This window comes from Martes martes, assembly GCF_963455335.1.
Source record: "Martes martes genome assembly, chromosome: X".
In the NCBI taxonomy this organism is placed as follows: domain Eukaryota; kingdom Metazoa; phylum Chordata; class Mammalia; order Carnivora; family Mustelidae; genus Martes; species Martes martes.
This window is the reverse complement of record NC_137897.1, coordinates 103,730,828-103,753,508: the sequence shown is the minus strand read 5'-3', so window position 1 is coordinate 103,753,508 and position 22,681 is coordinate 103,730,828. Positions and strand designations below refer to the sequence as shown.

The following is a 22,681-nucleotide window of genomic DNA, read 5'->3' as shown; positions in this document are numbered from 1 at the left end:
CCCACTCAAGTTGCTCTCTCCCTCTCAAATACATAAATAAATCTTTTTTTAAAAATTCAGTAGTTTTTAAAGAGAATTGTAATAATGGTTCTCACATTTATAAAACGCAAAAAAGCAAAAAGTATCCAGGAGAAAGAGTGCGGTAACTTCAGTGGGAAATTTACTATGAACGTCAGAGAGAAAAGAGACTTAAAACAGAGTGCTCTTGTGTGGTTCAAATACAGAGTTTTTACTCTGGGAAAGAGGAGAACCTGAAGTCGGCCTGCAAGACACATTGCCTGCATGTATGATATCATTGGTGGCATGGTTTTTAGGTTAAAAACAGAAGCACAAGGGAAGACACCTTTCAAAGACATTCCATCAAGAAGGCTTAATGTGGCTAATTCGTGACTTAAAATTGTGTGCCTGGTTTGACCAGTTTACCAATAAATTTGTTACTCAGTGAGATTTGTTGGTTTAAAGCAACTCCTATGTGGGAATTAATATGAGACTAATAAGAAACCAGAAGAAACAATGGTAAATTTGGATATGACTTAGGCTTTTCGAAAGAATGTGTCCTTTTGTAAATAACAGAAAGAAACTATTTACCTCTAATACCCTTTTTCTCTTTTAAACATACAGACTTCTTTTCCTATGAATCCGTCACTTGCGGCTAATCCTGGAATGGCTTTCAATCCTTACTTACCTCATCCTGGGATGGGCCTGGTTCCTGCTGAGTTTATACCGAATGCCCCCGTTCTGATCTCTGGAAACCCGCCTCTCGCATTGCCAGCAGCTGCTGGTCCCAAACCGATGCGTTCGGATAAACTGGAGGTATTGGAGAAATATATAAATACCTATAGGGTAGATACTAACCTCGCGCACAAAGCAACATACTCAGCCCGGCGTTGTGAATGCCTAAAATAAGTGCACCTGGGTTTCTAGCTTAGGGAGTACAGCCTCGGGAAAACGGTAAAGGTGTTCCTATTACAGTCGTACCCTGCTGTGAAGGGCATTGATCCGCTTGTACAACAGGTCAAACAATGTCTTAGCGTGCCCAGCCGCAGACTTGCTGTGGAACAGGGAGCCTGGTGGGAACGCTCCTTTTCCCCAGGCTCCTGCTTTAGAGACTGCAGTGAACTGTGTTTTTAATGAGTCTCTACTTGCTAGAATAATCAAACTGGGGGGATAAAAAAAAAAGTAGACTAATGAGTCTCTACTTGCTAGAATAATCAAACTGGGGGATAAAAAAACGTAGACTAACTCTCTATGAATGCAGAATGTGAAACGAGTATCATAGTGTCTAAACCTTTTTCTCTGTCTTAAGAATGTTGGACTAGATAATAAATCTCCCCCCACCCCACCCCCCGCCTACGAAAAGGCAATGTAAAAGAAACTTCAAAGAGCATTTTGATTTACGGAAGTCCTTCAGTCTTCTCTTGTCATTCTTCATAGATTGAAAGAAATAGCTAGTCCGTTTCCTGCAGAGTCAGAGCCATTAGCTGAACTTGAGTGCCTGGCGGTGTATCGTAGTAGAATCAGATTGGACACGTAGCTCAGTCGTGATCCACGATTTGCTGGGAAAGATTGCATGCTTGTGTGATAAAGACTCAATCTTGGACTTGAGCAAAACAGCCCCCTCTTGCAAATTTGGCTAATTACACTTCAGGCTGTGAATTAACTGGAAGATTGTAAAGTGGTTTTCCACAGTCCTTTTAAGCACTTCTGTTTCAACGTAAGGAAAACAGACAACTTTCCTTGGGAGGGAGCGGAGTATTTTTTTTCCCTAGGCCTGGAAATGTCTAGGTTTACACCTCACAGTGACTATGGCTTTACCTTATCCTTCAGCTTTGTAGATTTTTCCTAAATGGATGACAAAATCACAGAGACTACTGCTCTCGCACTTGCTGGCAAATAAATAAAAGCTAATCACCTTCCAGGCATCAGTGGGATGTGTGTTTTGTTTTGTTTTAATTTCAGGTTTGCCGAGAATTCCAGCGTGGAAATTGTACCCGGGGTGAGAACGACTGTCGCTATGCTCACCCTACAGATGTTTCCATGATTGAGGCAAGTGATAATACCGTGACGATCTGCATGGATTACATCAAGGGGCGATGCACCCGGGAGAAGTGCAGGTACTTTCATCCTCCTGCACACTTGCAAGCCAGACTCAGGGCAGCTCATCACCAGATGAACCACTCAGCTGCCTCTGCTATGGTGAGTAGGAAGGAGGCAGGTGTTGTGGGCCGTTGCGGGGTAATGATAGTATGTTCCCCAGCTTGTCAAATACCCTTGTAACCATGATCTTGGATGGTCATGAATGGATCTCACTCTGAATAGCCAGGGTTATGAGCTGGAGAAGAGAGAACCTGTTTATTCTGCTTCATTCACTGAAATTTTCTCAAGAAAATCATTTCAAAGCTTTACTAATGATTTTCATCGACTGTGCTTTTTTCCCATCTTTAGAGGAAGGCTAAATTATATAATTTAAAGGGGAAATTATTTTTGAGTGGTTTTTGATAGCCTGACTCGTTCTCATAACCTACAAAGGCAATAAGTTACCTCTTGGCCCCACGAGGGATGCTTTGCTAGTAAGGATGCTTTGCTAGTAACGCACAACACTCCAGTGTGATGGGTTGAGAAACAAGAATTGGGGTTATTTAAGTTGGTCATAACTGTCCGTGACTTTGATAAGCAACCTGCAGTTTCTTTTTTGATGTGAGCCTTTCCTCGTGTTATAGGGTATAATAATCCCAATAAGGGACCAAACCCTGATGAAATCTCATGTTTCTAGGCTGTAGAGGGGAGGAGGAAAATACTCACCCACATGATCCTGAAGCCCATGACAGGAACTTGCCTCTTCCTAAAAGAGATATATTTATTTTCAAACATCTCTATTTGTGAAGAAGGTTTTCCTCACATTGAGTCAAAATCTACTTTGCCATCACCAGAACTTAACACTTATTTCATTACACAAAATAAGTCAGTCCCTGTTCTGTAGGAGCGGGACTCTCGTGTCTTTTTTCTAAGGCAAATCCTCCAAATTTCTCTCAACTTTTCCCAGGGAGGGTAGACGGAAGGATACAGCGCCAGTTCTCTCCCTTGATCTGGAAATCAGTCTGTTGATGAATTTTGAAAAAACTTTACCAGGTGGTTTTTGTCTTAAATTCTTTCAAATGAAGGGATTTTAAGCTACGAAAATAGCGAGGTCTCCAGAATGTTCAGTGCAGGTTTCAACCCTCCCGTTCTTTGATCACTTCTGTTGGTGGCATAGAGTTTAGAAGCAGTGTGGGTCTGTAATAGAGAGGAAGAATGCAGTATGCCCCCAAGAGGAAAGGTTCTCATATGCCTGGGATGTACAAGGAACTTCTTGCTTACACCATTGAGCACCTGTTTGATGCTCAGTCATAGGGTCTTCCTATGTATGTGTCTATTTCTCATGACTTGGGTGTGTTTGGTAGAAGACATAGAAGTCAGCTCCAAATTTCCATGGAGAGAGTTAACTATTTATTACCTGATAGGCCTTCATTTAGTACTCGTGAATATCAATATAAAATTCCTTTCTGAGTAACGGATCAGAGCAGAATCTTAGCAATAAAAAATAAAAAAGGAAAGAAAAGAAAAGAAAGCAATCTTGCCATTTCCAATGATGTGGATGGAACTAGAGGGTATTATACTAAGCAAAATAAGTCAGAGAAAGACAATTATCATGTGATCTCACTGATATGTGGAATTTGAGAAACAAGGCAGAGGATCATAGGGAGGAGAGGAAAAAATAAAACAGGAAAAAACCAGAGAGGGAGACAAACCATAAGAGACTCTTAATCACAGCAAACAAACTGAGGGCTGCTGGAGGGGAGCGGGTGGAGGGATGGGGTAACCGGGTGATGGGCATTAAGGAGGACGCGTGATGTAATGAGCACTGGGTGTTATAGAAGACTGATGAATCACTGACCTCTACCTCTGAAACTAGTAATACACTATATGTCAATTAATTGAATTTAAATTAAAAAAAATAAATTTAAAAAAATGAAAGAAGCTAGGCATAAAAAAAGAAAGAAATGTAAGCTTTCCATATTTTTAAAGATTCAGAGCTGAAATGCTTCGTAGAGTTTTTTTTTTTTTTTACCTTCTTCATGTTCACGTGCGTAGCTCAGCTTGACTTCACTGAAAGCAGTTTGCATGCATTTAAAAGCAAAAGAGGGGAAGGGTAAATATTTAGTTCCCAAAGGAAAACAGAGATACCTTTAGACTTTGAGATCCACAGGAAAAAGGAGGTCATGGCTTGCCCCCTTTTTGGCATATCGAATGCTAGTCACTCAACACAAGGGTTCCTGTCTCCTTAAGAATTTGGAGCATACCCGAGTCTTATCACCGGGACATTTTTTTAAGTCACGTGTAATTTGCTGACAAAAAAAAAAAAAATGTAAAAAGTCATGTCAAACTTCTCCAGTGAATCTGATCAGGAACAAATTTGACTGAGGATTATAAGCACAGTGGGATTTTGAAAGAAGTGTAGACATGAAAGAAGGATTTTAAATTCTAATGCATTTTAGAATTAAACCTGACAAGGACTTAATGAAGCCAGTGATACATCTTGAAATGCACAGCGAGCGTCTATAAATGAGAATTGCATGCATTTTGCTAACTGTGTCACCTGGGTGAGGCGGGTGGTGAGGAAGAAAAGAATTGATTTGCTTTTCCCGTACATGTTATTTGGGAGAAGCACAGTTCTGGATTTGGACCCGAAGCTCTTCCGTAATTTGGATTTTGTTTTATGGAACTACAGTATCAGATTCTGACCTCCCGACATCTGTTTTATCACCTATATACCATTGATCTCCTAGATCCATGTTGGAATTTTCCTGCTCTATCTGTTGCTTCCGCTCATCTCATTGTAATAGATTCAGGGATGAACATCCCCAAGGTGTTAATTTCAAATGATTATTTGCTGTTAAGCTTCGGGTCACATCTTGCTCAAATGAGGAGGCCCCTTTTTATTTGCCTAAATGAGTGAAGTTGAAAATTAGGATTTTTCCCCTGTATGTTTATTTCCCATTTGGGACTAAGTACTCATCTAGTCAGTTGCTCAGTGGATAGGCTACCACGGCAAAGGGTTCCCGGGCCATGCCTTATCTAACTGCTGCTTGCTCGCTTTGAGTACATTTTTTACTTTCTCTGGTGCTATGTATTAATCCCTCCCTCCCTCACAGGCCCTCCAGCCTGGTATGCTTCAACTGATACCAAAGAGATCGGCACTTGAAAAGACCAATGGTGCCACTCCGGTCTTTAACCCCAGTGTTTTCCACTGCCAGCAGGCTCTGGCTAACCTGCAGCTCCCACAGCCGGCATTTATCCCTGCAGGTGAGAACAGGGCTCTGGGCCGCGCGAGTCTAGCGATGTTGTGAATGTGTATAGTGCACACCAGCTGCCAAAGAGCTTTAAAGTGAGCACTGTCAGCGGGAGTTTGGGTTGGAAATAAAATAAGGCTTTTAGACTTGATCTGCCAGTCTATAGGACCAAATGTTTCTATGATTCCTTAAGAGTAATGGTTTGAAATCAAATGAGGAAAAACTGTCAACATTTTTCCTTTTAGCATTTCTTAGTTTTTGCTTCTGATGATTGTTTCACTTCGTTCGGTCTCAAACTAATTCCTTGACTCTTAGGTATCACTTGAAAAGACACTGGTCACCCCTCAAAAAAAAAAAAGTGTTTCCCAGCTTCAGCATTGCAAACGATACATAATCTGTGTATCTTTGATATGCCAAAGATAGTGATAATAAAACTACCCTTGAACTTATAATATAGTTATAAGACAGTATAGCGTGTGTGTGTGTGTATGTGTATATATATCTCACATACTTTTATCCTTTAACTCATATCAATTAATATAAAAAAATAGAGCAGTTTACCATATTTTCCTGATACTATGCAGGAAATTTTGTTACCTTCTACATTCAAATGTATGTAATAGCATAAAAGTTTTGTACCAAATTGAACAGAAAATTTTGTTCAAATAAATATCATATATAAGGGGAAATACTGTTCTTCCTGTGGTTCAGTACTTAAGAATGATCATATAGTCTCTTAGGAATAAATTGAAAATACTAACCACTGGGAGTATAGTAGATTTTTTTTTTTTATAAGAATCATAAATGCCCCAGTTGGGAAACTATTATTAAATGAAGCTGACATACTTTCAAATTAGGTTAGAAAGCCTTATTAATTGCATAAACATACTAAACACATGACATTGTATACCTACACTTGAAAACACCCATTGGTTAATTGATAAATTAATCAGCTAATTAATTTAGAAGGAAACCGTAGAAGCCCAGTCTTTAGTTACTAACCACAGTAGTTCTTTATTTTAAAAACAGAAGTTTTATAATTTTTAGACCTTTTTTTGCTGGATATGGCTAAGGTAAAGTCTAGACTTAGGAACGAAATATCAGAAGAATCCCTTTCCCCTCAATTAATAACAAAATTAAAATCTGTCAGACTCAGCGCCCCCTCTTGATTAAAAGCCTATTTGGCCTATGTTCGTAGTCACGTTCACAGTTGTGAGGTAGAAGAGGCTGTGGTAATTTAAATGCAATTTAAGCGAGGTAATTCCTTCAAGGAAAAAAATTAATGTTCATTTTTATACCTAAGAATCCAAGAATTACTTTGATTACCTGGGTTGGGGAGCTGTATTTGTAAGCATGGGGTTTACTGGATTTGCATGTGCTCATTAATTAATATTGCAAAGAATATCTTTCTAGTTAAAAATGATTTCTCTCCGTAAAGATTTAATAATGAAATCTCTCTCCTTTACTTTTCACGCTTTTCTGCATGGTGTACAGGGCCAATACTGTGCATGGCACCCGCTTCAAGTGTTGGTAGGTTTTGTACAAACATTCTCACCTTTTTCTAATCCAAAAAAGTGTTTTTCTGTCATGACTGTGAAAGAGATGAGTGATTGGGTAATGTGGTTCACGGGCCACTGGCTTGGGAGGAAGGGGCATTTGGAAAGCGTCAGGGCACAAAGAAGAGAGGAAACATGAAGAAGCTTGGAAATGGTATTGTGGTCTGCCTTTGCTCTGTGGAAGGCCGAGCATATTAACGACAAAAATTGCAAGAAGGTACTTGCTTCTCACTCTAGTTTCAACCCCGTGGCTAGGGACCTTTTCCTCTCCTGCTATTATAATGCAGATAGACCATGATTGGAATCATTTATATGTACATATATCCTAGAAAACCAGTTGCATCACTAAGCTATAAGCAGGTTAGGGTACTTCGTCCCAAATAGGAAGAAAGTAAGAGAATTCTGCACTTTTGTATTTTAAAGCTGATAGTTTAGCACCGTTTGGACATTTTCTGGAGAGTGAAGATTTAATAGGGTGCTGTCTGTTTCACATCTCTGTGGAATGACAACAGCGCTACACTCTTGAGTCCATTTCTCTCCTTTCATCCCAAAAACTGCAGCTGAAATCTTTTGAAGCATTTCCTTAGCCAGCCAGAATGGGATGTTTCATTCTTAGCTTTACATTTGTTGCTTTCAACGTGTAATTTGTAAAGTCTAACAAAACAGTTCTTCCCCTCCTACTCCCACCAAAGTTATCCAGAAGATCTTAATCATTCAGTACTCTACGTTGACAAGGGATGAGTTAGGCAAAGCTAGAGCCTTCTCTGGTGTTCTGGGATGAATTCCATGGTGTTCTGGGAGGAAGTGCCAGGTGCATGGGAACCAGGCACAACAGAATCGTTTCAAAATGACTCTTTGGGGATATGTGATTCTTAACAGTCTACCCACGGATCCTTTAATCAGTCACCAATACATCTGGTAGCCATCTCAAGACCATTTTTACCGTCACTAACACTGAAGAAGACAAGAAAGAGACTTGTTTGCATTGTAGGAGTTCGCAGTTCCTCCCGCCCATGGGCACAGACACAGGGAGGAATTGTCCCACCATACCCCCCACCCCACGATGTCCTATCCATCCAAGACTTTTCATACTTTTTGAGAGTTTGCCATAGCCTGATGTCTGTCCTGTTGGTTGACCAGAGCAGATGCAGAACCCCAAAGGGACAAACGGGTTTACTGAAACAAAAAGATCAAAATGACACAGAGTAGTAGCACTCACAAACATAGCAAGGGTTGACCCCTGGCCTTGGAGGTGGGGCCTCCATTATGGAGCGGTCGGCTGTCCCCTGTAGAAAGTAAAACACGTCCACTGATACTAACAGGCGCATCACACACGTATGATTAGAACAGACTTCTGCAAGTTGGTAAACTGCATCTCTGTCTTCACATTTTGTGACTCTGCCCCCCTATCGTTTCACCTAAGAGCTCTGTGTAGGAATGCAAACTGCATGCTTTAGTGGCACTGCTTCTGGTATAGCTTCCCCGAAAGGGAAAACGAGAATGCTTTTAGAATTGGCAGGTGATGCACTAAGAGATGTCTGTAGGTAATGGGTAACTGGAGATACGCTTAAGGGGTGACTACAGGATTTCTGTTAATCACCACTTGGGGTACGTTTGTGGTTTCTGTAACATTGTTGTATATTGATTTTTCCTCTCTCCAGGCCATTTACTTACTCTGCAGACTTTCAGAAAATCTGAATTCAATAGATGTAGACATAAATTATTATATATGCACGCTCGCCATTCGCGCCGTACCATTCATACGTTATTCCTTAGTTTGCTTTCCAGAATGAGCTAGAAACGAAAAAAGCATCCCAAAAGCTTTTAAAATGAGATACAAAATAGAAAAAGCGGGGGAAAAAAAATCCTGAAAGAGACGTGCCGGCTGCCAGCCCTACAGTCCTTGCTTTAATAATTGCGATGAAGACAAGGTTTTGTCGGATATTTACGAGGAAGGACCCCATGTGTGTGTTTGACAAACAGCCTAGGTTTCCAAGGGATTTGCCAGAGGTGTACTTTAAAAACCTGCGTGCATAGCCCACTGTATTCTTCATATACTAGCCCACCATATACCACCAATCAAACTGCCATTTGTGTGTGTGTGTGTGTGTGTGTATGTAGATCAGGTAAGTCTACCTGTAACTGTCTCTTTGCACCTGCCAATCTAGTGATGATACTCAGGTCTCTAAGTTAGTGAACCTGAGCACCAATTCACACTTTCCCACTCACATTTCAGATGTGCCTCCCAGTCACTTGTCTGCTTGACTAGGTATTCTGATAGCTAGCCTTGGTAAAATCAGCTTTTGTCATGTGTGCTCATCATAACCCCTTCCGACAATGTGGCCTTTTAAGTCAACTATATACTGGGATTCTGCTAAACAACGAGCTGTTGAGAATGATTCCATTTTCCTTAATGGTGACTATAATTGGCTTTCCCCTTTTCTCTTTTTAAATTTTTCCCCCTTCCACGCTGTGTTGCTTTGCACTGTGATTGCATGTTGCACCCCGGTGTGTCCATTACGATGATGTCACATGGCTTGTCGCTGTGGTACCTACCACGCCCCATCCCATCGTTTCTGTCCTGGTTGCATAAACCCTCCACCCTCCCGTGTGTTGCTTCCATGGTTTCCTACTGAAAGTGCCCATGATGCACGGCGCGCCTCCCACCACTGTGTCTGCGGCAACAACACCTGCCACCAACCTTCCATTCGCTGCAGCGGCTACAGGCAATCAGGTTTGGCTATTTCTTTTACCTGTTCAGACCTAGACAACTACTGTGTGTTGGTAAGGCCTTTGGTATATGCCTTTGGGATTGGTGAGAGACATTGATCCGTCCTCCTGTGTGTTTCTTAAGGAGTCATTACATTTTGTGTATCTTCCTGCGACGAACCAGCAGTTTTCTCATTTTGAATTAGTTACCAGAGGTCGCTCTTCCTATGCTATGCTCACGATCGCTGCTGTCACACCAATCCTCAAACACATATACGAAGTACTCCTCGAATGCTTCCTCATTGGTCAAGAGAAGAATTTATTTTATTTTATTACCATTGTTTTGGTTATTGTGTTTGAACTTGCACTTAGTACTATCATCGCCTTTTACCTTCACATCTGCTGGAAAGAAAGCCAAATAACGCACTTCTTTTCAGGGCTCAGATATCCTTAGCATTACCCCGTGATGACATCAGAGATGTCACACTGACACTCTGACACTCGGTGACACTCAGTGATGACATCAGAGATCTTACACGGGCATTAGATATGCCTGTGTTGTTGTGATTTTCATTTGCTTTAGGTATTTACAGGCAGAGTCCCAAAACAAATTTTAAACTGGGGGAGAGTCTCCAAATTGTCATGAGATACATATAACAATCATCCTGTAACATGAGGGCCATTTTGCCTTGTTAAGGTGGTAACCACGCTTTAAGGCTGCACGTTCCACTGCCGCTTCAATTACAAGTGTGATAACCACACAGCACACAGAGCAGTAATCCACTGGGGGAATAAGCCACATTCTAATCCACGCTTTGCAAAATTAACCATTAGTGGATATGGTTAATATGTCTCAACTTTTCTGCAAAATTGATTATGCTTTTTAATTGCCATGTCCAAACAGTCAACAAAATAAATGGCATTCTTTCAAGAAACTATTTTAATCTACAATCTTTTTTACTACTATAGATACCCCCATTATCAATAGATGAACTGAATAGCAGCATGTTTGTTTCACAGATGTAGAAGTTACCAGTAGAACAGTAAGTTTCTTTAAGTATTAATATGAATATTATTTATAGATGATAACTTTTATTTACACAATTGCATTTGCTAAAGGCTTTGGTAAATATTTTCATTAATAGGCATTGCTTATAACTTAGAGCTTGAGTTTAGCACTCCAAATTTTCCAGATTGAAATGTGGAGAGCAAATATGCAATTTTTTTCTATGAAAAAAATGACAGCCAGTACTATTTTCCCAATGAGCTTACAAATTCTGAGATGTTTTCCTGTTATTAAAGGAGTGTGAGTTGTCAGCCCAAGGCACAGATCACTTTTGAATATTAATTCCTTAAGACTTTTCTAGCTTCGTTGTGTTGCTGTTGTTGAAGCAAAGTAATTTTTTCACAGTCTGACTTCAATGAATATCTTAAAAGACAGCAATATGCTTCTCCCATGATGTCGTAAAAGATCGTGCTTTTTATGCTCTGCCATTTTGTGTTGCTTTCCATGTCAGTCTATCAGAATTGCTCCCGCTGTTTTGAATTTTGAGTGACATAATTTAGTAATGTAATCATTATTTTCATCAAATTGTGGCTTTTTAAAAAATTGTTGTTGTTGGATTCCCTCCCCACCCCCCCACCCCTTTGATCTCCCGTTTGCCCGGTGCAGAGCCAGGCAAAGCACACACTTAATTTGAGCAGTCCTTCACTTGGAAATGTGACTTTTCAAGCCAATTAGGACTCCTAGGTATTAATGACTGATAGGGACTTATTAAGCAAGTGTATGGATTCTGAATTGCTATATTAGTCATTGAAAGTTTGAGGTTCTCAGGGCTGGAGTGTTTCGTTTAATTGACGGAGGTGATGGTTCTGTTCTCTTGGTGAACTAGTTCCCCAGAACCTGGCTCGGAACATGAACTCCTGGACAGAGCCTATGGCTGACTGCACATCAGACCATTAGACAAACAAGTCCTTTCAAGCATAAGGAATGTTTTTAAAAGACACCTTTGAGTACATGGAATGATGGAATTAGCTGTAAATCGTAGTTGTTTTCAGGGGAATCATCTGGGATGGTGGCAACTTGGGATTAGCATCCAACATGAGCATATAGGTTTTGCAAACATCTGCCTGATTCTCATGGGCTGCTCTACAATAAAGTAAACAAAAGTTGTCAAATATAATGACGAGCTTTCCAACAGCTCCTGTTTGAGAATCGTGATTCCTTTTCGCTAGATTCCATTGGAAACTTTAGATGTATTTGGCATACCATAATCACTTCCGTGTGTAACAGATCTTGAAAATTTCTCCAGACTTCAAAAACGTAGTTTTGTAAAATGCTATATACCTAGATCTCACACCTTGGCTATTTCTGCATGGCTCCAAACCATTCAGATAAAAAAAGTTCCAAGTATATTTAATATTTGCGTGTTTCAAAATGGTGAGTATCGAATGTGTTTTCCCAATGTATATTTGAAGGAAGTTGAAGGAAGTGGAGAGATGGGTGGCTGTTCATCCACACATTCAGGCATTGTGTGGATGACGCCTTAAATGCCTGAGCACATGTCTGTCACCTTAGGGCGATTCTGCACACTAGCACTCAGTGAGGCCATGAACTGTCATGCGTATGACTCTCTGTGACCCTTTCCAACAGCCCCATTTTCACGGATGTAGGATATGAAACTCGAAGTGGGGGATATATTGGCAGTTCACATACAGAACTGGCTCAAGAACCAAGTATCCCGACTCCTACTTCAATAACCCCTTAATTTTTCTCACTCTTTCTCTCTTTTTGTTTTTTTTTTTTTTTTCCATTTCAGTTGAAATTCTGAACAACAGAGTTACGGAGTATCAAGATCTCTCCTTGAGAACCTCCATATGGCCGTTCCATGTATATTCTCGTAGGTCCTCTACAACAATAAGTGTGGTGCGGTCAATATATTAAACAAAACGCATAGACCAACCAACAGATTCAATTGACAAAACCAGTAAAGCGTTAAACAGTCAGTGGAGATGTTAAAACAGCATAGAAAATTAGTAACTACCATTTATCTTATTTGAATTAGTAGGTAGAACGTGACCGTAAAGTTTTGTAGTTTGTTGTATTATTCTTTGTGATTTTCCAATAACCATTATGCTGAGTGAATCTCCACAGTGGGTAAATGTTCATCTGTTTTGAAGTGTTACCTTACTGTTTTGTTTACACAATAGTCTATTGGGTTGATTTAGAATGTAACAAAGGTATCCAGTACCATTTTCCTCACTATTGTATTGTATTGTATTGTATTGTATTGTATTGTGGTGTGTTGTGTTAGATTTTTACATACTATAGTGTTTTCCTCTAGATGTGTGGTGTTTGATTTCAACTAAAATATTACTAATGGGAAACAGAAATATGTGCGTTTGAAAAACATAACAGACTAATGTTAATATGCTTTCTCGCTCTTCAGAACATTTCTGTAAGTTTCTTGGGGCAGACATTCATTATAAACATGCATGTGTATAATTTGTACCTGCCGATCTGACCTTGCATAATACAATCACATGACTAGGGTTTTTGGGGGGAGAGAGAAATAATTATCTGCAGAAAAAAACAGGGAACTTCTGAAAATATGAACCCGTAATGTCACTCCTCAAAAAGCTTACAGAATTACAGTTCACCCTTAAAGGAATTTCTCAGCATTTATGTGACGTGCCCATTACGTTTCTGGTGGTTCAAGGATCCTATCTCCTAGGTTAAGCATCGAAAGCTGAACCATTTGTCAACTTCAGCTGAAGATTGGTATTTGGAGGTTTAAAAGTATGCTTGATTGTAGGTTATAAATTAAACAGGAAGGTGAGGGCATGGAGATAGTTTTCATGTTTTAGAGGAAAGTGCGGGGAAAACCATTGCAATGTGACCTTTTACACAAGTGCCATTCTCTGGCTGAAAATGGTGCATTCTCTTTAGACTGCTCTGAATAATAAGAGGCAATCTTGCAAAAGTCAGGGTGAAAGGGAATTGGTTGCAAGTGAGGCCTTTCCTTCCCAAATGGATAGCCTTCCCCGCTGATCACAGCTGGAGCGTGAATATAGCTCTGGAGAAACAGTGGGGGTGAGGAGGGTAGGAAGGCGTTTCAAGTGAGTCTTTGGTTTACTCACAACTGCTAGGAAGGCCGTCCACAGTTGACCTGAGCTTCAGTTCACACGAATTTCCAGTTCCGTTGAACACTTCAGTGAGGGAGCCAGCCTCTGTGTCGAGTTGCCTTTCCCAGACTTTATTGACAACAGAGCCATATCGTAACCATGGCTTTTTTTGTTTCTTCATTTAGATTTGTAAGTTTTTATATGTATTTGAAAACTGTAACAGAGAGGTTCTCAGCACCCTTTGGTTGAGACAGACCAGCTGTGCTCCATGGAGCTGAGCTGAATTCACATTACTAATCCTCCTGAAATAATTGTGTGACCAAGTAAAATGGTTCCCTAAGATACTTCACATCAACCTAGGTTTAATATTTTCTACTAAATACATATTCTTTCACTAGAAAGCATACAGTCAGCAAATTTAATACAAAGAGCGGGTTTGTTTTCCTTCGTGAAAATGACAAGCCAAGAGAAAATCAGATTTAGGATTCCTTCAGCTGTCTAGCAGCATTTGAATCACAGAACAATGGAGTTGGCACAACCTTCTCAAGAAGGATGAAACTAGGGCCCGGGGCATGTGACCTGCCCACGGCTACCTACCTAATCGGTGGCAGTGAGACCCAGAAGAATCTCCCAACTTTTGGTTGTTCCTGTGCTTCGTGCTGTTGGTGCTTCAGAACATTCGAGACTCTAATCCCAAAGCAGATCCATTCTGCTCAGAATACAAATGAGCAAAATTAGCTGCACGGTAGCTGATACCCTGTTGTTCTTGATGATCAATCCCGAATCACGGTCATCAGTCATTTCTAAATGGTCTTGCTTGCGTCAAGACACTGTCATCTGTTAACAGTATTGCCTGGCATTAGAGAACCAGAGGGGTCCAGACTTTGACCTGTTGATTCTTTGAACCACTACATTTCTGTTTCCCAAAATCTTAACCTTGTGAAATAACTTGTGTATAGATCCTGTGCCAGTGCCTCTCCAGAAAGGCAGAACTAATCCCACAAACCCAGGAAGGAAGCACCCAAGCTAGTCTGGGCTTCTTCCTTAAGGGGGATAGAGATGTCTTCAGTGCGCAACAAACTCTTTTGTGTAGTTTTGATGTTTTGATACAATGTACTGTCTCATTTAACCCTTTAAACTTCTGACGAAGATGTACGTAGACCAGAAGCGTAGCGTACTGTGGTTTTTATGATGCTGTGAGCGCTGGAAGACATCAGTGATGACTTATTTTTCAGTAAGAGGTTCAGTGAAGGATATTCAGGTAGTTGGAGTTTTGGATGCCACAATATTTGAAAGAGTTGGCATTGTAAAAGTTAACTTTGTAAGTGAATTTAAAGAAAGAAGAGTCAAGGCTCTGAAGTTTTGATCAGATGCAAAAGAATGTTGACAAAAATGCAATTGTAAGATAGCACTCTTTAAACTAGTTGTGCAATGACTTAATGCAGATTCTCTTTATTCAAGAAAAGAAACGAATAAACGAGAGTCATTAGACTATAAATTTCCAGTTAAAAAGCCAAGTCACGAAACTAATCAGTGACTCTAAACAATAATTTACTGGATGTACTGTATATATAAAATTCTAACCACTTGTGATTCTTAGTTGACATTTTATAAGCTTTGTATAGTACAAGGGCTTCTTATTTATCCAAAATTATTGTTTTTGTCCGTTTCTCTCAGCCTTTTGCAAAAATAGGCAAGAGTACTGAAACTTGGATAAAACAGGTCAGGTATACAGAGAAAACAATCTAATCTAAAAGTTACTGTTAAGAAGGCTTTAGTAGTTCAAAAAAAATTTTGAAGGCACTATGTGAACAGAAGTATATTTTAAAGAGGGATTAAGATGAAATTAAAACCAAATGGATTCATAAAATCGCAATTTAAACACAGTATTTACTTTTGCAATTGGAGCATGATTCTCTAACCAGCTGTTGCATTTCATCTCACTTGTCTAGACTAGAGTCTAATTTGTAGTTCATTGTCAAGTGAAAAGCCATCTTCTCCCTCCTCCATCAACCTTTGCCATCCGTTTTTGAACATGCGAAAGCACTTTGATCTTGCCATTAAGTGTTGTCCTGTACCACGGGGCTGTGTTCACTAAGGTTCCGACTTACTTTAGTCTATAGGGTAGGCTGTAATGCACAGTGTGATTAGAAACTGGAATCCTCTTTCTTTTTGTCCCTTCTCCATTTCTACACACATTGAAATAGAAGTAGAGAAATAGGCTTTCCCAGTTGTGTTGACTAGATGTAGGAAGATAGTGCCCTCATTGTTAATTTTACCAGTGCCTGTTGAAGGCACCAGAATGAATAGTATCTAAAAGAGTATCACAATTTTTTTTTGCAAACTTAGTTGATAGCATCATCAAACTGTAGATAATAATTGCAAAGATAGGTTCTGAGCACCAAGTCACTAACTGGTGCCAGGTTTTCATTTTTCTTTTGAGTTTTTAAGGTTTTTATTAGACTACATTTTGTACCTCTAAGTCACTAACAAATTTAACTTTGCAGGAGAGTTAGAGAAGAGTTTAAGATTTACTACATGTACTCAACCCACCTAGATAGGTTCTAAACTGACACCGAAACATGAAAAAATGTAGATTATAGTCCATAACTATTCTTTACAGTTCGCAGTTTAAGAACAAACTTAACTTTATATACAAATAATAATTTTTAACAAATTATATTTAGTTGTTGCTTTAGCAACAAAACTACAACATGGCTACCTTTAGACACGTGGTTTTTTGTGATAATTTTACTTGTTAACTATACATGGTTTTTGACAGTATGAGCATGTAGAAGGTACAACTCAAAACTGAGAGAACAGATCTGGCTGAATTTTTCTTTAATCCCACCTTGCCACGCAAAAGCTGAATTTGTGTCCTTGTTTGACTTTCTCATCAAAAAGTTTACAACACATGGATTCTAGAGTCAGGCTTTATAGCTAATAGAATTTGTTGTGTGGATAGGGTTATTCCACAGTATTTCAACTTCAAAACGTGATCAATGCACTTCTAATCGATTACCTGACCTTTTTTCATAACATTACTTACTCCAAATTATTCTATGCAGGAGGCATAGCTGTCCCTACAAAAATTCTCTTTTCTGGAATTACATACCCACCCCAACACATCCAAATGAGGATTAGAGATTTATTTCAAAATATTTTGAAATGAATTCATTCATATTTGTAAAACCTTGTGTAAAAATACTGTGGAATGACCCCTTAACAGTGTTTGAGAGACATATGCTGCAGTTAACTGATGGTCTCAGTTAGGGTGCGACTGTGTGAGACACACCTTTTTTGCACTTATGTACATAGTCCATGAACGCTATGCTTGGAGCTTTTGTTTTTTAAATATAAGAGATCTGTGATAATAGCGAAAAAGTTAGTAAGATAGAGTTATTTCTAAGGCCTTGAGAAGGAGGGGGGTTTTGCTAGAAGACTTAGCCAAAGCACGATGTTGCTTTGCTGTTGAGGCTTTCTGATTTGCTACGGTTCACCAATAGAAAAGACTGGTAACAAGTTAGGGTCACCTTCAGCTAGCTGACAGCACTGACCAAGAGCGAAGATCCCTCATTTTTTTTGCAAAAACCAGTAGGAAAGATTATTGACTTTTTAATCTCTACTGTAAACATACACACACACACACACACACACACACACACACACACACACACACCAAGCAGGTTTCTTTTTTTTTTTTTAATATTTTATTTACTTATTTGACACAGAGGGATCACAAGTAGGCAGGGCAGCACACAGAGAGAGAGCTAGGGGGAAAAAGGCTCCCTGCTGAGTAGAGATCCCGATGTGGGGCTCGATCCCAGGACTCTGGGATCATGACCTGAGCTGAAGGCAGAGGCTTAACCCACTGAGCCACCCAGGCGCCCCACCAGGCAGGTTTCTGACAAAGGTTTTCTTTTTTCAATGGTTGCAAGCCCTGAATTACCCTCTCATTTTGATCAACTTAGATTTCATCTTTCACAGAAAATTACCAATTGAGAGGTATTCCTTACATCAGTTAATATCCACTTAAGTGACCATTAAAAGTGTTAACGTTCATCACTACTTCTTTAAAACGCAGATCCCAAAACCCAACTGGCAACCATTGAAAGACTTAATTTCACAGTTGCCTATGGCCCGCTCGGGGCATTTCATTCCCTCCAACAGAAGAAGAAAGAAATGCTCCTGGCTCCACTTTATAAATGTTTTTACTTACCTTATACCTGTTCAGTGGAAGCTGTCCTCTGACTTGCCTTTACCAGATTAGAAAGTGCTTCACGGTGCCATACAGCCTCGTACTGTTTTAACTAAACAGAAGAGAACCAGCCCAAATCTCACATATGTAGGAGTTGGGAAAGGATGTTTCAATCAGACCATCTCTGTCAATTTCAGCTCCCCGATCTCCTACCATTCCCCCATCTAACTTTTTGTTGCCTCCAGGCAATGGGGTCAGAAAGGTATGAGGATAGGTCACAGGAGGAAGTGAGAAGGAACATACGTTCCTTCCTTGGAGAAGGAACCCACCCCGGGATCAGGGGAGCTGGTATCAGTATCGCTACCCATCTTGCTGGTTCTCCCTTACAGAGGAAAATGAGCCAAAGCCAGAAAGCAGTCCAAGCCTTACAGTTGTCCAGTAGCTCAGGGCCAATTGGTTAGAAATTTCTGTCTTTTTTTTTCCCCCCCTTCAGCCCTTAATCACTCAAGAGTCAGCTCTGCAACTAACAACCTGACCATCTGACCAGCGTCTGCACTGGTCCACTTGTAAGCATGCACACATTCTATAGTTAGGGACTCCCGACTTCCACCTCACCACCAGCACATTTTCCCTACTTACCCTGTGTTCTTGTTTTGATAGTCCCCTGTGAACCTATAAGCCACAACAATATATTTTCATAAAGCCAAGAGAAATATGCAATTTTAAGTGAAGAATCATCTATAATATAGTAAGTATGAACCTAAAAGCATCATGAAGGAGAAGCAATTAATTGATGACACATCCATGCTGACCACCACTGGGTCACACTCTTTGGAGCTGAAACACAGGGGCTGTGTTTCGGTGAGTCAGATTAGAGAAGGAAACATAACAAAAGGTGAATGACTTGAGGCCCAAAACGGACCTCTGCTATTAAACCCAGGAAAGGGCTTTGTTGGACTAGTCCATACAGTTTCCAGCCCCTCCACTCGGCTTTGCCTAGGAAAGAACTACCCAGTAATACTCCAAAGCAGGCTGATTCCACAGAAATTTTATCTTTAAATAGAACCCATCCTCAATAATAGTAGACCAAAAAGGAAAAAAAAAAGTATCACTTTAAGTCCCAACTATTTGAAGTTATTACGAAAATTCTTACTAGTCACCTTCTACATCATAATCCTTTAATTTTTTTTTTTAAAGTACCTCTGTAACAAGACCTAAAAGTAACCCCACTTTAGGCCGTGTTCTTTTCTCCCAAAACACAAAACCTACAGATTTATCTGTCATAGAACTGCATGGTTGCAAAGCTTTATTTCTGTATACGGATGCTGTCTGTTCATGATGGAAAGCAAATTATTCTGTGTTGCTGTCTTTTGTGTCTAGCAGTTGAGAGAATGAGGCGACCATCCTATTGTTGGGTTTTGGGGTTGTCCTTTTCAAAATAAATTTCCTTTTATTATTGTTGTTGCTGCTTCAGTTATTAGCAAATGAACCATTTGTTATCATACCCCAAATTACAATCATTTAAATTTTAATAAAAGATGTTTCTCAGTGTATTCTTTTTCTTTTTTAAGGGCTAACATTGTGCGTTTATGTAACAACAGTCCAGTACAATGTAGAACATGAAGCACAAATTTGGGACAAAAGAATGTCAATTTAAAAATACCTGTAGGTAGGAAAATTATTAGCCATGTGCAACAATTGTGGATTTAAATAATGGCCATGATATTTCACAGATGAAAACTCTTCCCAACATATTTTGCCTCCAAAATGCCATAGTTCATTCCCTCAACTGCTATCAATAGGGTAGATGCTTTGATTTTTTTTCCATTCCCCCCTCCAAGTTATAGTGCTGTACTGCTCATTTGTGTTTAGAAGTCTGTGTTATGCAAGTCATTTAAGTATGCTACTTATGTTGTTTATTTTTTGGTTCTTTTAATAAAATGCATAAATTTCATGGTTCTGTCTTTTTTTATGAATCCGTACTCATACATTAGGAGTTTACTTAAAAGCTATTCCTGTTCTAGTAGATTAATCCTAATATTTAGCAATTCTAGTATAAAATTTAAATTTATGACTTGGTCCCAAGTTCTATTTCATACATAGAAGAAATTTATTTCCAAATATACCTGAAGTATTATGAATTATATAGATAATACACTCATTGTATTAGATGTATTATTTCTCTGATATTGACATTACTAACACAAGAAAGGCACTTTTGTATTTTAGTAAAAGAACACTAAACATTTTTGAGATAATGCTTGCTGGCTTCTGTTGTGCTTCAGAAATTCTGAGGCATTTCCTAAGATACGTTATTATAAGTTCATATTTTCCAGTTAATCGTTTCTATCTTGCATCTTCAGTGGAACATATGAAACCTGAGTTGTTCGTTCCATTTTTCCCCCCCAAGATGGGCATCAATGGTTTTGTAACAATGAGGTGCATGAATTTTTCCATCACAATGTTTTCTCTCATGTAAAATTGCTTTTCACCAACAAATGGCACTGGAAGAAAAGATAATCATTTTTGTTCTTTAAGAAAGCAAAGTGTAACTCGGTAATACTTTATTCTGTCAGATTTCTGAATACTTAAAAACACTGGCCACTATTTGGTAGTCAGGCTGATAGAAAACAGAGGTGAAGAGTCTTTGGATAAGAGGCTGGGACAGATTCGAGTATTCTTCACATGTCTAGAACTGTGCCGGGGGCCAAGGAGGAGGTCCAGTGTCGGCTGAATCCTACAGAGCTAAGCGCTCCCTTGTCCCCCGTGCCCCACTTTACTCTTTCTGAGCGTGGTTCCCACGGTGGCATTTCCCAATAAGCCAACTTGGAGCCCTCGGGTGTGCATCCGTGTTTCTGTAAGTCTGTGGTAATCCCAAAGTGAAGACCAGTTCAGTATAAAGACACGAACAAAAGCTCTTTGGCCTCTTTGGAATTCAGTTTGTGTCTTCTTGGAAACTGGCGCGTGATAGGTAAGAATTCAGGGCCAGCATTCCCAAACCCCATCAAAATGGAATTTCTATCGGGCCGGAGGGAAGTTGACCCTCAGGCAAAACTGGCTGTGCGCTGTTGACCTTGGCACTTTTCAACCTCTGTTCAGCAGCCATCTAGGAGCCTTCTTTTCTCATCCCCCATGGTGGTCTCTGGCTCTCTAGAAGCTCCATGGTAGCAACTTATCAGACCTGCTCACCCAGACAGATCTGGACTTCATTCCTTCAGAACTTCCCCGTTGGGCATCTCAGGCTATGGAGAGCAGCTCAGAGCTGAGATCTAGGAGACCAGTCGCACCACAGTGTTAGACTGGCAGTGTTTATGGGCTGCCCTGTGGGAGTGTTTGTATTTAAAAAGTCATGACTCAGGGCACCTGGCTGGCTCAGCCAGCAGAGCCACATGAGGCTTGATCTTGGGGCCCTGAGTTCGAGTCCCACATGGGGTGTAACGCTTATTTAATAAATCGAAAAAAAAAAAGAAACAAAACAAAAAGGCATGACTCTCCAGTGGCCAAATACCAGAAGGCTGCATGACTAGATGAGGGATATATGTTTTTTACCAGAACAAACAGCATTTAGCAGCTATCACATTTCCTGTGGGTTCGTGGCACAGCCATTCACCACCTCAAGAAGGCCCAAAAGGAAGATTCTTGTAATTTGGTTATTGTCAGGAAAGTTCTGATAGAATAATGAACCTAAAATACTGACCAGATAGTAAACGTTCCAAAATTCCACAGGCCAGAATCCGCTCCCGTGGTCAGTGTCTCTGGTAAAGAATGTGACACGGGATAGGCCTAATCCAGGAGCCGGTTTCTCGAAGAGCCTAATGCTGACACTTGGCTGATATTCAACAGAGGGACACACAGATTCTGATGTTTTTCTTCACTCTTTCTTGTACGGGCCGTGCTCATTTAACTGAGTCCGCCCAGATTTTCCTCTCAGTGCTCAGACTTAGCTTTCTCCCTTAGGCAGGAGGACCGTGGTATGTGGGAACTAGGAGCTGAGAGCTCCAATGAGAGCAAGGACAGCCACCCGGATGGAAGGGTGACGTTTGTGAGAGGAACAATGGGTTCGATTCCTGTCCTCACAAACAGATGCCTGACGCAAAGGGACAGCATTCCAAAGTGGAACTCACAAGAAGAAGAAATCAGTGTGAGAAGGAAGTTCTGGTCAGTGTAGCCAGCATTTTGGTGCCGTGCGTGGAAAGGGGGTGCACCTGGGGCAAAGCGGAACACATGCGAGAAAAACTGTAGGTTTTCCTGATGAGAATGAGGGAGGTTGCCTCCCCCACCCCATGAATGATTCAGCACATTACATGCCTGTATAGGTACAAAGAGGGAGATGGGTGAACAATCACAGGGTAAGAGTGTGCCCACAGCAGAAAGCAGTGGCGACCAACACTGGCTAAAGCAGACACCTCAGCCATTACCAACAGAACCCGAGGGAGTGCCGAAGGAATCTGGAGAGTCCTTGCAGTCAGCCTGCTTCTAGAGATGCTATGGCTACAGAAGGTGATGGTCAACTCGTTGAGGGTCAGTGTCGGTCTTAAGGAGAGGGTGGGGAAGACTAGGATTGGGACTGAAACGTTGCCTTTAGCCTTCATGAACTGAAGAGTTGAACGTTTCTTTTCTTGGGGGAAATTGGCAGTTAAGAGAGAAACATATCTGTGTTAATTATTTATATATATATATATATATACACACACACACACACACACACACATATATTTATGCATATGTAGTGAGTGGTTATTGATGTGCCTTTGTTGACAATT

The 22,681-nt window shown here is 40.3% G+C and overlaps 1 protein-coding gene across 4 annotated transcripts in view; it reads left to right on the top strand.

Annotated features, from left to right (window-relative positions):
• The window catches only part of MBNL3 (muscleblind like splicing regulator 3), a gene marked incomplete at its 5' end in the record, with an annotated part of 66,032 nt that extends 46,160 nt beyond the window's left edge, over positions 1 to 19,872 (top strand). For 2 of the 4 annotated variants that reach the window (XM_080795456.1, XM_080795458.1), the window contains 4 exons: positions 622 to 813; positions 1,960 to 2,196; positions 5,193 to 5,343; positions 12,415 to 19,872. In XM_080795456.1, the coding sequence (XP_080651582.1) occupies positions 622 to 813; positions 1,960 to 2,196; positions 5,193 to 5,343; positions 12,415 to 12,539 (705 nt within the window). In that variant the 3' untranslated portion in view covers positions 12,540 to 19,872. Of the gene's footprint in view, positions 1 to 621; positions 814 to 1,959; positions 2,197 to 5,192; positions 5,344 to 6,824; positions 6,861 to 9,525; positions 9,621 to 12,414 lie in introns of all 4 variants that reach the window. The other 2 variants (XM_080795455.1, XM_080795457.1) reach the window with 2 other exon arrangements.
• Positions 19,873 to 22,681: the final 2,809 nt, after the last annotated feature.